The sequence below is a fragment of the Chenopodium album genome, chromosome 4 (genome assembly GCF_948465745.1).
Source record: "Chenopodium album chromosome 4, dcCheAlbu1.1, whole genome shotgun sequence".
Classification (NCBI taxonomy): domain Eukaryota; kingdom Viridiplantae; phylum Streptophyta; class Magnoliopsida; order Caryophyllales; family Amaranthaceae; genus Chenopodium; species Chenopodium album.
The window spans coordinates 43,602,202-43,617,705 of record NC_137837.1 but is presented as its reverse complement, the minus strand read 5'-3'; the positions used below and the strand labels follow the sequence as shown (position 1 = coordinate 43,617,705).

At 34.8% G+C, this 15,504-nt stretch overlaps 1 protein-coding gene and 1 long non-coding RNA gene across 4 annotated transcripts in view; both read right to left on the bottom strand.

Annotated features, from left to right (window-relative positions):
- Window positions 1-7,595: 7,595 nt before the first annotated feature.
- On the bottom strand, window positions 7,596-10,140 carry LOC145629109 (uncharacterized). 2 transcript variants are annotated; one of them, XR_014111569.1, is made up of 3 exons: window positions 8,718-10,140; window positions 8,535-8,612; window positions 7,596-7,841 (listed from the first exon to the last, which is right to left on the bottom strand). It is a non-coding gene; the product is annotated as an uncharacterized LOC145629109 (long non-coding RNA). The 2 variants fall into 2 exon arrangements; XR_014111568.1 differs by having other exon boundaries at window positions 8,535-10,140.
- A 2,543-nt stretch (window positions 10,141-12,683) lies between these two features.
- LOC145629107 (NAC domain-containing protein 21/22-like) overlaps window positions 12,684-15,504 on the bottom strand; it is a 35,275-nt gene continuing 32,454 nt past the window's right edge. For both annotated transcript variants that reach the window (XM_081681617.1, XM_081681618.1), the window contains exon 3: window positions 12,684-13,384. In XM_081681617.1, coding sequence (XP_081537743.1) covers window positions 12,842-13,384 — 543 coding nt within the window. In that variant the 3' untranslated portion in view covers window positions 12,684-12,841. The remainder of the gene's footprint in view (window positions 13,385-15,504) is intronic.

The following is a 15,504-nucleotide window of genomic DNA, read 5'->3' as shown; positions in this document are numbered from 1 at the left end:
AAGAGCTTCTCAAATGTACTACTACACATTTCATATGAAAGCAAGTATGCACATGACAAAAATAAGGCATGCAACAAGCATAGTGCACGCCTAAGGAGTTGAGAAGAGTAGTGCCAAGAAGAGGAAGGAGAGAAGGGAAAAACAAGAATATAAGAAAAAGGAAGAGAAATAAAAGAAAAAGAGGAAGGCATACTTTTCTCAACAAAATATTTTTGGTTGGAAATCCCACCATTATCCCCAAAAGTCATCAAATAAGGCAGTTGGGGGACTAAAAGCTCTTCAAGAGGAAGGGATATGAGAAAAGATGGTAATGACATGGGATAGGAGGGAACAAGATCAAGCTTTCTTGAAAATGAGGTGCAAGGTAAAGAAATAGGAATTGGTTGCTCACTTACACCACTATCCATTGAAACACAAGCTCTCTCATCCAATGAACTCACATTCAAAGGGCTCTCCTCCAACTCATCATCATTCAAATCAATCTCATTCTCAATCACATCCTCCTCATAAACTTCACACCCTAAATGAGCTCTCAAAAGCTTCAAATCATCGTAAAGGTTTATTGGATGCTCATCAAAGGGTTGAGGGTCGAACTTGGGAGGTAGCTCAAAATAAACATGAGAAGTACAATCTCCCTCTAAAAAGGCCTTATCCATCTCAATGGTGGAAAATGTAGAAGAGAAAGGGTCATCAAAGGTAAAAGAGGAAGGCAATGGTTGAAAATTTAATATAGGAGTTGGAGACTCAACCTCACCAAACACTTCACTCTCATCTTCATAATCATCAAAAGTAAGCTCTGCCTCCTCAACCTTATCATATGGAACCTCTTCTTCATCAATATCATCTAAGCTCAAGGCCTCACCCCTCGAAGCAACCATGGTCATCATGCAAAGGAGATGGGGTGGAAGAAGATTGGTTCTCAAAATTAAGGAATGGGGGAATGAAATTACAATCAAGGGTGGTGGGTGGGGGAATTGACATATCAATTGGTTTTTCAACACTCAAAACCTCTTGGTCCTCATCACTTTCAAACATCCAATCTCCCATGGAAACTACTTCATCCTTCTCATCCTCACTCTCTTTCCTCACAACTTCTCCACGCTTCAAAAATTATAATGTCCCATCCTCCTTAACTTGAATTAACGTTTTCTCAAAATTAAGAGAAACCAACATTTTTAGTTTCTCTTCAACTCCATCTAAAGGCTCATTGGAACGAAATTAAAATTTAGAAGGAGGTTCAAAGTGCAAACTCTCTTTTGGAACATCCATCTCCACACCCTTTTCCTCTCTCATAGGCTCTCTAACATTCTCCTCGCACACCTTGGAGCTCTCAAAACAATCATCATCATCATCTTCCATAACTACCAAAGTAGTAGAAACTTCATTTACATTCATCATCGATGACAATTGATTCTTCATCTCCTCATCCTTCCTAAGAACACCCACATTACTCTCTTCCAAAACTTTCACCAATTCCATTTGGCTTCTCATAATCTTCGAAAGTCTCATCTCAATTGGTTCCAAATTAGAATTCATCTCTAATTCTCTCAATGAACCACGAATTTGATTATGAGGAGACTCAAAGCTAGACCCTAAAGATTGGAAATATGAAGAGCATTGAGGAGTATCATGGGGGAAAGAATTATATGCAAGCATGCGAGTATCAACATTAGAGATATGAGTGGCATCATCAAAATGGGGAATGGGGGCACAAGAAGGCATGTAAGATTCATTATTCATGAAACATGGACCATAACAATCATCAATACACTAGTAGAAAAAAAGCATTAGGCACCCCCCATATGGCACCGGTTCAGGCTAAACTGGTGCCCAAAACCGGTCCAGAAATGGGCAGGATTTTAGAAGAAGAGAAAAGGCACCGGTTCAGACCAAACCGGTGCCAAAAACTAAAAAGGCACCGGTTTGAACCGGTGCCAATTGAACCGGTCCTCAATTAAAAAAAAAAAACCGCTTAAACTTTATTATTAAAAAAAAAAAACCCGCCCATATATAAACCCCCCAAACCCTATTTCTCATTCTCGCCGCTTCTCCTCTCCTCTTCTTTCCTTCTCTTTCTCTCTCCTCTTCTCCTCTTTCGCTCACCAGGCAGTCTTTCTCATCTCCTCCTTCTCCCTCAAGACTAAGCTACCACGTCTCCTTCTCCTTCTCCTTCAAGACCACCACGGAGACCACCACGAACACCACCACGGAGACCACCACGAGCACATGCAACACCACGAACACGTCTCCTTCTCCCTCAATTTCTGGGTTTTTTTTTTCCGATTTCACCTTAGGATTTTTTTTTGCGATTTTGATTTTTTTTTGTCAATTTCTAGTTTTTTTTGTTAACTCGATTTTAATAGATTTATTGTTTTCGATTTTTTTTTTTTCAATGTCTGGGTTTTTATTTCGATAGCAATTTCGATTTTTTTGTTTTCGATTTCTGGGTTATTTTGTTTCCGAATTCAATTTTGATTTTTTTTTTCTCATTTTTGTTTCTTGTTTATTCGATTTTAATACATTTTGTTTTCGATTTTGATTTTTTGTATTTCGATTTCTGGGTTTTTTTTTTCCGTTTTCAATTTTTATTTTATTTTTCGATTTTTGTTTATTAGATTTTAATATATTTTGTTTTCGATTTTGATTTTCGTCTAATTGATTTTCGAAATTGATTTTTCTGGGTTCTGAGTTTAATTTATTTCGAAAATTTTGGGAATAATTTTAATTCATTTTTCTGGGTTCTGAGTTTAATTGATTTCGAAATTGATTTTGAATTTTTTTTGCGTTTAATTGATTTTCGAAATTGATTTTTATGGGTTTTGAGTTTAATTAATTTCGAAAATTTTGCGTTTAATTGATTTTTCTGGGTTTTGAGTTTAATTGATTTCAAAAATTTTGGGAATAATTGATTTCGAAATTTTTGGGGTTAATTGATCTTCGAAAATTTTGGGGTTTAATTGGTTTTCGAAATTTTGGGGTTAATTGATCTTCAAAAATTTTGGGATTTAAAACACATTCAAAAATTTTGTGGTTAACTGTGTTTCGATTTTTTTGGGTTTTTTCTGGTTATTTATTTATTAAATTATTTTGATTTTTGAGTTTGTACATTATATTCTAAGTTCACAAGTGATGCATGAGTTATCTGGGTTTTTTTTGCATTTTTTTGTGAGTTTTATTGATTTCTGGGTTTTAATTGATGCAGGTGTTAGATGCACAAGGAATTCAAAACTTTGATTTTGGAATATTGTTTTTGATGTTGTAATTTTTTATTTGTTTTTTTTTTTTTTTTTGTATTTTTCAATATCTATTTAACGTTGAATTTTATTGTATGATTATAATTCATTGTTTTTTTTTTGTTTTTTTTTTGTATTGTACAATAACAGTTTAATATATTGTTGTATTTCACTGTCTTTTGCGCTTGTTCTAATTTATAGTTTGATGTTCTAATTTATTTTAGTTGATTTAATTTTTAAGTAAAAAAAGGCAAAAAAAAAAAAAAAAAAAATATTTGGGCAGTTTTGGCACCGGTTAACCGGTGCCAAAACCAATGAAATTAATTATTTTGGTTCATTTTTGGCACCGGTTAACCGGTGCCTAATTGGGTATATGGCACCGGTTTTGAACCGGTGCTAAAAAGGGGGTATTTGGCACCCCTCACATAAGCAGCGGTTCAAACCGGTGCCTTAGACCGGGTTTGAACCGCTGCCAAATCACTTTTTTCACCTAGTGATAGAAGCATTTGAATAACCATGCCCACGATCATAACTATCTCTAGCAAACCATACATAAAAGTCTCAAGCATCATCGATTGACAATGCCAGAAATCTACCATTAAACATGCTTTCAACAATGTCTCTAGTTTGCTTAGTCAAATTATTATAACAAATTCCACATGCCTCCCAAAGATCATAACCATGGTAACTAATGAAGTTCTCTAGTCTATTAAAGTACACCCAAAATGGATCATTCTCAAATTGAGGAAACGAGGTATTTCTCATTTTTTTTTATACAAAACAAACAAAAATCAAATAGTAAAGTATAAAAAAAAAACCTAGACTCAAGCAATCAAAAACACTCAAACATAGACACCGTCTCCGGCAACAGTGCCATTTTGATGATGGGTGGAACTAGGTCGTTAAAAATAATCCTCCCTCGGTCAAACTAAATTTATAAACACTTAAAAAACCTATATACTAGTAAAGAGGCAAGTCAAGGGTCGAACCCAAAGGAACGGTAATGTTCAAGTGCTCTCAATTATGCGCCTAAGCTAGGTCGAATTCTAAGGATTAAAGGTAAACACTAACCAACTAACAACACAAAGAACCAAACAAATAAACACTAGGAACGGGATCAACAAGTAATCATGACAATTGTAGCAACTCAGGAACAATATGCAAATCAATGGTTGTGAAGACTAATGGAAAGCTCAATCAAAAGAGTCAATAAGCTATCTCTTAAAGGTCAAACTAGCGCCAGCTACGAGAGACTCTAACAAGGAGCATCACTAATCAAGCTCAAACGACAATTGCAATTCCTAAATCAATGGTCTGTATCATTAGAAACTACAATGCAATCTACCATAATTCTCAAGGCCTAATCGAATTACACACATCCAAACTTCCATTAATCACTTTAATCTCAACAATGAATCAACACAATCCCCAAATTAAGCACAATCAATCAATCATACAAGTTTCACCCAATTCCTAGCAAACAACTACTCTAACCTCATCATCAAATCAACTAACAACTAAAGAAATCAAGGATCAACAATATATGAAGAACAACTACACTAATCAACAATCAATTATCAAAATCAAACCAAACAAATATGAAATCAAACAAAGCAATAAAATGAGATAGAGTTAAGAATGGTCATTGATAATAGAGAAGATCTCCAACGCAATTGTCACCATTGAATCTTCAATCTCTCAATTACCATTGAAATTCCTCACTTTCTCTCTGTAAAATCTACTCCTAAACTAACCCTAAAACTAGAGAGAGATGCTCTCAACTAAGCTAAGAATATGATCTAAAATGTGAAATGAAGCTTATTCTAAACTTCCCCCAAAAACCGGGCATACAAAGGTATTTATAGAGGCGCAAAAACAAAAACCGAGCAAACATATACCCAGGAAGGCGCGCCCGCGTTGAAAGGGAGGCGCGCCGTTGCTGCAAGGGTGGCTCAACCGTGCCAAGGGGTGGCACGCCGGCACCCGTGCCTTGCGCGCACGCGTATCTCTGGGTTTCTTCGATCTTCTCGCGGCTTCATGCGTTCGCTAAGATCTTCGACTGAACGCACAAGCATGATGATGACGATGAACACTAAGTGAGGCAGTCCCAAAAGCACATGATTGTGGGTTCAAAACCCCATATTCATGAGAGCACCGCTAGAGAGCGCAAGAGCTAGAACTTGAAAATTCCACTTCCTTGCATCTTGAGCTTTCCAATTGCCATGAGCTTGCTCCAAAAGTTTCCTCCACCTTAGTAAGTCACCAATTTCAAGACCTAAACCTCGTACAATACCTACAACTACAAAAATAGAGCAAATAAAGTAGAAAATAGTAGAAAAACCAACAAAATGCATAAAAGCTACAAAATAAGAGAGGAAAGGTAAAACCAAGACCAAATGCATAAAACTAAGCATTTATTAAGCATGAAAGCCATGAAAAGAAGGTAAAAACAACCTAAATGCTCATCAAAAGGGTGTCATTTAAGACACCCATCACGGACTCTCGTTGAGTCCGTTCTACACAATACTTTTCCAAAATGGAAAGAGAACTTACCTTTCTATAAGTCTAAATATAGAGAGCATATAATGCATGCACATGGAATCTGGGAGGAGGAATTGATAACAATAAAAAATTTGGTGGTGGATTTAATGAAAAAAGTGCTTGGCACTTCTAAACCGTTACACCAAGATATTGACACGGCAATGATGTTGAGGGAGTTAGATATCCCAAAGATGTTACCTTCACAGCTTGCCCTGTTGTACAAAGATTTCACTAATGAGGAGATAAGGAGAGCGATGTTTAGCCTCAATGGTGCAAAAACTCCGAGGCCAGATAGTTTTTCGGCTGAGTTTTTTAAGAAACATTGGAATACGGTGGGTCAGATAGTTACTCTTGCGGCCAAGAGGTTCTTGAAGACAGGTTTTCTTCTGAAAGAATGGAATCATTCCATTCTTGTAATGATTCCTAAATTTGAGTCGCCCGAGACCGCTTGTCAACTTTGGCCTATTAGTCTTTGCAACACTATCTATAAGTGTGTGTCCTAGTGTTTAGTTAACAGGTTGAAACATGCTATGCCGGACTTGATCTCAAATACTCAACATGCGTTTCTTACTGGGAGACAAATGACAGATAATATTCGTTTGAGCCATGAGGTATTATATAGGATAAATAAGAGGAGGAGAGGTATAAATTTTCTGGCGGCGATCAAGATTGATATAAGAAAGGCTTATAACAGGGTAAATTGGATGTTCTAACACCAAGTTTTACAGGCCTATGAGTTCCCTCCTCACTGGATTCACTTGATCCATCAGTGCATTTCTACAGTTTCATAAAGTGTTCTACTAAATGGAGATATGTCTCAACAATTCAAGCCCACAAGAGAATTACGTCAGGAAGATCCTTTATCTCCTTATTTATTTCTTTTTTGTATGAATATATTTTCAAGAATGTTGGATATAGGTTATGCTTTGAAGATATTTGAGGGCATTAAACTACCAAGAAGAGGCCCCTCTATTTCCCACTTATTTTTTGAAGATGACGCCCTTCTCTTTTTAGGGCAACTAAAAATTGTTGTCAAACTGTTACTACACTAGTAGAAAAAGGCTTATTTGCGTCGCTCATTTATAGTGTATTTGCGTCGCTTCTATGAGCGACGCAACTGCTCGCGGCGCAAATGACTTTTAAGTCATTTGCGTCGCTCCTAGGCGCGACGCAAATAAGAGTCATTTGCGTCGCTCCTTTATAAACAAGCGACGCAAATGACTCTTCTGATAAACTTATTTTTTGTTATTTGCGTCACTCCTTTATAAAGGAGCGACGCAAATTACTCTTCTGATAAACTTATTTTTTGTTATTTGCGTCACTCATTTATCAAAGAGTGACGCAAATGACTCTTCTGATAAACTTCTCTTTTGTTATTTGCGTCACTCTTTTATAAAAGAGCGACGCAAATGACTCTTCTGATACTTCTTTTTTGTTATTTGCGTCACTCCTTTATAAAAGAGCGACGCAAATGACTCTTCCGATAAACTTATTTTTGGTTATTTGCGTCACTTGTTTATATAGGAGTGACGCAAATGACTGAGTAGACAATACAAAACTGTTGTATTTGTGTCACTTGTTTGTTTAATGAGTGACGCAAATGAGGTGAATTATTATTTTTTTTTAATTATAATAATTGCTTGTATATGTTTGTAGTACCTGTTTTCCTTGCTAGTGGTATAAAGTAATATGCTAACGCTAATAATTGAAATTAAAATGCAATATTATTGAATGCAAATGTAAATTTCGGCAGAGTCTACTTTGTATTTTGGCCTACCCATAAAATTGGGAATGACGGCGGCATATTATAAACCTGTCCAATAAATTTACAACTCAATATCATTGACATTATGGTCATCATCCAATACAATCACCAATACCAACCCAAATTGTTGGTAAACCAAATACATTCATGTCAAGCCTAACAAATAAAACAAGAGTCTAATAAGTAAATGGAGTTTGCTAAGTGTAGATCTAAAGTTCAACATAGCATATAAAATAGTCTGCCCAAATATCTTGAACCTCGTTTATCTCCTCCTCTTTATACGGTGTAGATCTTGAAAAATCCTATAAGCACAACACAAATAGATGAGAAAAGGTGTAATTCAAGTGTAGGTACTTCAAATTGTATTTATTAAGTAAAAATGAAATATTTGACAGCTTATACCGTAGTAAAATACTCATTGCTATGATGATTTTGAAGTATTTCGAACAGATAAAAGATTCAAATTACACTATGTGAGAATAAGAAATAATTCAGGTGACAAGCAAAAGCAAAACTTAAATTGTACTTTCTCTATTTTTATTTCATTCTCTTTGGGTTAGGAGTTATCTCTTTCTTTCTCTTTGGGCTTTTAAACTTCTTAAATCGCACTTTCTCTATTTTTATTTCTTTCTTAAAATTTAAATTGCTTGGCACAATTCATAATGAAGTATGATTTAGATTTTATTGTTAATTATAATGTTATTTCCTCTTTTTCAAAGAATTTTTATTGTTATGATGGTGATTATTAAAATACAAAGAACTTAAGAAACCAACGTACAAGTGATTGACCCACTTAATTAATCCCAAAAGTCAGAACATACATTAAAATGTAGCAATAAAAAAGAAATTCACTAGTTCTTAGCTAAATTATCCCCCTGCCAACAGCATATATATTAGCTATTTTTTTACCGTTGCATTTAATCAAAAATATAGTAGTGCATCAAATAAGCATATTGAACTCAATTTAGCAATACTAATGGCTGAAGCTTTTATACCTGCGTTCATAGAGAACACTGCGGCTATAATGACTCTCATTCACAAGGTCTCCAAGCTTCTTAAGCATATCATCCTCCCTGTAAAGACAAGTTATTAATTATAAGAATCCAATATTTATTTATACATAAAACAACAGGTGAAAGAGGATCCTAATTCCCAGCAAATAGCTAAATTCAACTCACCTCAAATCCGAGGATACAATCAGGATTCATGAATGGAAACATAGTTGCAACATACAAGGGCCTAAATACAATTAACAATCATAGACAGTCAATTAAGTACTGAAAATCCAATTGACCCAACACATTCTAATTAATGGTATTATGGCATAATCCATTGCCCGGTTCCTAAAATAACAAGTCACTAAACCTTGGGTCATGCACTATGATGCAAATATTATTGCAATTTCAATCAATTATATCACAATTAGAAATCCAATAAAATTCACAATCATTATACCAACCACAAAAAATAAGCTAAAACTACAGAGAATGGTTAGAGTATATACAACAAGCGAAGACAATGTCGTATGTGTACTACCGCCTCAATTGTTTGTATACAATCACAAACTCGTGGAACTTAAGGAATTCACTTCCACATAGTAGAGAAATCTGACATAAATTTACATATATTAATTAAACCAACAAAAGCCAAACAAGCTAAAAATTATTTTCTACCTTAAACTAACACCATTTTTGCAATTAAACTAAGTACTTGTTCAAGTTAAATGCTGAAATTTATCTACCATGAAAATATTTAACATAACAACAAGAGCCAATGGGTCGAACTTAGCTGAAATTGACTTCACAAATTGACTGCTACAGTGGGTCGAACTTCACGGAACTTTTCCTCTAATTAGTAGGTCGAAATTTCTAGGGTTTATGGGGGTAAAATATAATAAGTTTTTAGAGGGTTTTGCTTGAATTTTCTGGGGTGTTTAGCACTGATTTTGAGCTCGAATTGGGGCATTTTGAGCTCGAATTGGGGCATTTTACTGCTTGAGGTTGAGGTTCGAATTTCTGCTCGAATAATTAGGGGGTTTTTGGCTCCAAAATGTTTAATTTTTCAAGGGTTTTTAGGGTACGAATTTGCTAGGGTTAAGGTATGAATATTTGCTCAAATTGGGCGGTTTTTGGCAAAAAAATGTTTGATTTTTCTGGGTTTTTAGGGTTCGAATTTGTTGGGGTTTTAGGTTCGAATTTCTTCTCTAATTGGGGGGTTTTTTTTGCTCTAAATGTTCGATTTTTCTGGGGTTTTTAGGGTTCGAAATTGTTGGGGGTTTAGGTTGGAATTTCTGCTCGACTTAGGGGGTTTTTGAAAGGAAATTTTTCGATTATTCTGGGGTTTACATTCGAATTTGCTGGGGGTTTATACACCGAACTTCTGCTCGAATTGGGGGGGTTTTTTGCTCGATTTGTATGGGGGTTTTCGTGTTCGATTTTGCTGGGGGTTTTGGTTTGATTTTGTGCTCGAAAATCAGAGATTTTTGGCTTGGATCTTTCTATTTTTCTGGGTTTGAAAGAATTGTGTTGTTGAATTCAGTTGTTGAAGGCAACAACAAATGGGTTAGCAAGAATATTTTTTTGTGGGTATATTGAATTTGGAGGCAGCAGCAAATGGGGAGATGGGTGGAAAAATTAGAATTTATTACTAACCTAGACTTATTTGCGTCGCTCATTAGTTAAAAAAGTGACGCAAATAACTTAAATTTAATGAGGTGAATTAACTATTTGCGTCGCTCATTAATTAAAGAAGTGACGCAAATAACTCTCAAACTCATTTGCGTCACTTGTTCCAAAAGGAGTGACGCAAATAAGACCGTTATTTGCGTCATTCTAATAAATAAACGCGACGCAAATAACATAAAGCTGAAGCATATCAGGCATTTGCGTTGCTTCATAGAAAATGTGCGACGCAAATAACTTATAATGAAGCTAAAATATATCATTTGCTTCGCTTGTTTCTACGAGTGACGCAAATGAGGCGACGCAAATGAAATTTTTTCTACTAGTGCTAATATCTTACACAGGTTCTGCAAAGTTTCTGGATAAAAAATAAACTTGGGAAAATCCCACTTCGATGTTAGCCCCAATACCCCTCTCATTGATCAAAGAATGTTTAAAAACATATTGTGCATTGGACAGGAAAGTCAGCTGGATCCGCATTTGGGGGTGCCTATTGATATGGTAGGAACAAAGGAAACAACCTTTCATTAAATTGTGGATAAGATTAGTAAGAAGATTTCTAGGTGGAATGCAGTTCCCCTCTCCCAATCCCAAAAGTTAATTTTGATTAATTCGGTGCTGATAACATTATCAGCCAATGTCCTTACTTGTTTTGAAATGCCAGTTTCTATTGCTAACAAAGTGGATTCTCTTCTGGCAAGATTCTTCTGGGTGTCTATGGGGTCACAGGGTATGCATTGGGTTAATAGAGACACAATTCAACTGCCTAAGGGTATGGGAAGATTAGGAGTGTGCAATTTGGCTTGCTTGAATAGTGCTCTTCTTATGAAACATGTGTGGAGAGTAAGTAACAATCCACAGCTTTTGTTCTCTAAGGTGTGTAAGGCGCGTTTTGTAAGTCCTATTCTATCAGGGAAATTAGCGTCTTTGGTAAGCAGGCCCTACTCTTGGGGAATGAGAGGCTTAGTTAAAGCTGAGGACATTTTGGTTCAGGGGTGTGGTTGGAAGTTTGGGAATGGGAAAACAATTATGGCTACGAAAGATAAGTGGATGGAAGGGAAGATACCGACAACGCGCTCTTTGGATACGACGAGCGAGATTTGGAATTGGAGGGCTAGGGATTTGTTAGACCAAGATGGTACAGGATGGAATCACAGAAGACTCAGTTCTTGTTTTAATCTCAAGGATGCGACTATTATAGCATCAATGGAAGTGCCAGTTATGGAGGCAGAGGACTACATGTACTGGTTATACCATAAGTCTGGACGTTATACGGTCAAAACAGGTTATGCTTTTGTTTTGTTAAAGGTTTGGAGTCTCGGATAGGAAATGTGGCGGTTTTGGAGTTTTATAAAGTTCTCTGGGCTCTCCATATACTTCCCAAATGGAAACTTTTTGTGTGGAAATTACTCCATAATGGTTTGGCAACAAGAGGTAACCTAGGTAGAAGAGGGTTGGATATTCAAGTTTACTGTGATCTTTGTGAGGATTTGGAGGAAGATATGCAACATATCTTCAAGTTTTGTACGACGGCGTATTTGGAGGGGTGGAATACTAGGCATCCACTCAGAAGATAATGCAGACCAGTCCTTTGTAGATTGGTTTCTGTACTATATCCAGCTTTACCTTAGCTTGGATGGGAAACATGGCCATAGGATTACCTTCTTCTTAGCTACTTTGCGGGGTTGGTGGAATGCTAGGAATAACAAGGTTTTTAGGAGGTCAGGGTCGAGTTTGTTATCGACTCCGACAATTATTTCAGATGGATAACGTCAACATGATCTTTTTACCAGTAATGGAGAGATGACCTTACGCTGCCTGCACCCTCCAGAGAGAGTTTACATGATCACCCGCCAGGTTTCATGCGGGCAATTCTAACTAATGATGGAGCTCAAGAGGGGTCAAGTGTGATACAAGTTGATGGGTCCTGGAATAAGCAGAGAAGGAGATCAGGAATGGGGTGGTACCCAGATGGGGTGGAGGAATATGAGTTCGATGGTCTTGGAGGTGCGACACATGGCCTAGCTCAGTCGGCCATACAAACTGAGATGAATGCTTGTATACATGGTCTTAAGTGGGGACTCTTTGACAGCTAACATCGATAACAATTTACACGGATTCAGAGAATATGGTTAGGATGCTGAGGAATAAAAGCAACGTCGACGTTGATCTAAGATGGACAGTGGATCATATTCTTCATTTGGGATCAGCCTTCTCCTGGTGTAGCATTCAAAAAGTAGACAAGATCAAGGTACAAAAGGCACATTTGCGGACAACGGCGGCTAATACTAGTTTACTGTCTTTTAATAATGTTTAGTAGTGTTTAGTAGTGTAGTTTGTTTTAGCATATGTCAAAAAAAATTTAAAAAAAAAAAAATCAATCATTAAAGATCCAATAAAATAAAATTAAGAGTCCAATTTCCAATCATCAATCATATATATATATATATATATATATATATATATATATATATATAACAATAACTTGTCTCACGAGCAAACCAAATCTTACATCGCTACCTTCATCCCAATAACTTATTTATAAGGTTATTGGTTTATCTTACATTGTCGATAAGAAAATAATAACTTGACAATTATTTCCGTTTAGAGGGAGTATTCGATCAATAATCGTTCCACATGTGAGGCAGCAATGCAACTTCAGACGACAAATAACTTTCAGAGCTTGCAACCTCCCCTATACTTGACGAACCATTTAAGTTAGGGGAGGTTTCCATTTTTGTAAGCTGAGTTAGGACAGCTTCGAGCACCTTTCGATCACATGCTAAAGGACTTTGGTTTATAGAGGTTGAGTCATTTTGGATTACAGTAGTGCAATTGAAAGTAGTCGAGGTTTGATCATTTTGAGTGGAACTATTATTAATAGGATAGATGTGAAAACTTTGGTGATATAACAACGGATTATTGGTATTATCATGGTTGGCAGATGATGAGGTAATGGAGAAGCAGGGCACTTGCTGGTAAGAATTACTCGTATCTGCATTTACTTGAGTTTGGTTAAAGGTGATGTAGGAGTCCATTAATGATGGTAGGCCGGATGATGAGCTTGTATCTTCCATGGAGTTGCTCTCCTTATCAGCACCGCCTTTCGAACATATTTCTGATCTATTCTTATAGAAAACCCTACAAAGGACCCAATCTTCTTGCTTCAAGTTAATGAAAAAACTGTATGAGTTAGCATATAGATAATGTGCATAAAACTCTAGAATATTTCAAATATCAATTATTTATCTTAAAAAATACAAAGTTATTAAGTTAAGTAACATGTGTGAGAAACTTTATCTACTCATTGCATTCCTTAAGTTTTTATTATAAGTATTACACTATCTTAAGTTGACTTTTAAAATAAAAAATTAATTCAATTATGTTTTATATACAATAGTTTAACAAGACATGCTTAGTGATATAAAAATTGGACCATTAATATCTTTAACATTTTAATAGAATATGTACCGATGAGGTTTTTGTTTATTCACCATATACCCTCGATATTTTTCAAGTTCACCATATAATCTTGAGTTGCTACAAAAATTCATCATATACCCATAATGACAACAATATGAGTGAAATTTGATTAATTATTCATCGAAACCACCCTAGATAGATCTCTCCCTCATTCCTGAAACCGCTCTTCTCCTTTCCTTAACTCCCGAAACCACTCTAAATCCATAACCATATCCGTATGATTGATTTTGAGGATGAGAAAAGGAAACTTAGGGTGCTTTGTGGGTGAGAAAAAGGAATGTAGGCAGTTTCGTGGGTAGGGGAATGTATTTAAGGTGGTTTCGGGTCATAATTAACCCTAATGACTAATGAAGTTTACAATCATCAGTCATCAAAGGATAGATGGTGTATTTTTGTGAAACTATGGGGTATATGATGAATTTAAAAAGTTTAGGGGCATATGGTGAATAAACAAAAAACTCAAGGATATATGTTGAAAAAAACAGTTATTAAAATGTTGAAAAATGAAAATAGTCATTGTAACTAATTCAACTACATATTACATGACAAATTTTATTTGTTATGCATTAGTTAAAAATACAAGTTAATACATTAAATAAATACTTTGTACTATAAAAAAGAAAATTATTGTAATTGAAATATATGTTAAGTTATGGTGAATTTAATTTGGATATTTACTCTCTCCACCTGGCCCTTCTTGTTTTAATATCTTAACTAGATTAGTACTCGTGTGTTGCACGGTGGTTGATTAGAAATTTTGTCTATAATTTTTTATCTTTTGTTGTTGATAACTTTCTAATATGATTTGGCTCGTTATTTTTGTACGAAAAATTTGTTATATAAATATATTAAAAAAAACATGAACTTAAAAAAATTAGTTATAAAATGCTGCATCATAATGTAATATTTACTATGTTATTAAAAATATAATAAAATGAAGGTTAGATTAAATATATTAATGTTTTATAAATGTATAATTCATTAAGGTTATACGTTTAGAGTGGAAGCCTAATAAATCCGTATTTACTATTTAAAAAAATATGTATTAATTTGTTCAAAAAAAATAGTGTATAATTAGCTACTAATATCTATGTCTATTTAATATTGTTGTATTATGAAATCCAAAAGTAGTGTGGATTATATACAACAATATTGATGTCAAATTCAAATTTTCACACCTAATTGGTCCTAGTTTCTAGCTAGAAAAAGGCACAAAAAAAAATTGATGACATCATAGGTAAAAATTGAAGGGAAAATTCTTTATGAGAGTTTGACACGTAAGCACTTTAAGAAATTGATGACATCATTAATGTTTTGTTTTAGTAATAGTTAATAGATGGTCAAACTCACTTCTATTTTTTATTGTCGGCCTAACATCATTTTTGTAAATTATTATTTCACTCTTTTGACATTTTTTAGTTTTCAACAATCTAACTAATTTTATAGCTTTCTCTGCTCTTTTTTATCTTCCTACTTTTGGTTTATGTTATTATTATAATCTTACAATTTTTCTTTAATAAAAAAACACCACTTTTATCGGTTCTTACCCCCACCACATGGTCCATAATAATAATAATGATAATAATGATAATAATAATATTTCAATACAAAAAAAATCATTTTTCTGTCCTACCGAAAAAGTTTTTTTTATTTTTTTATTTTTGAAAAAAAAAGGACCCACTTCCTAATTACTACTTCATTTCAGTTTTGATGAATAGTAACTGGAAAGATGTAAAATAAATAATGGAGGGAGTACCCCATTTACATTATAGTACATTGAAATAAATTAAATTTGGAAAAA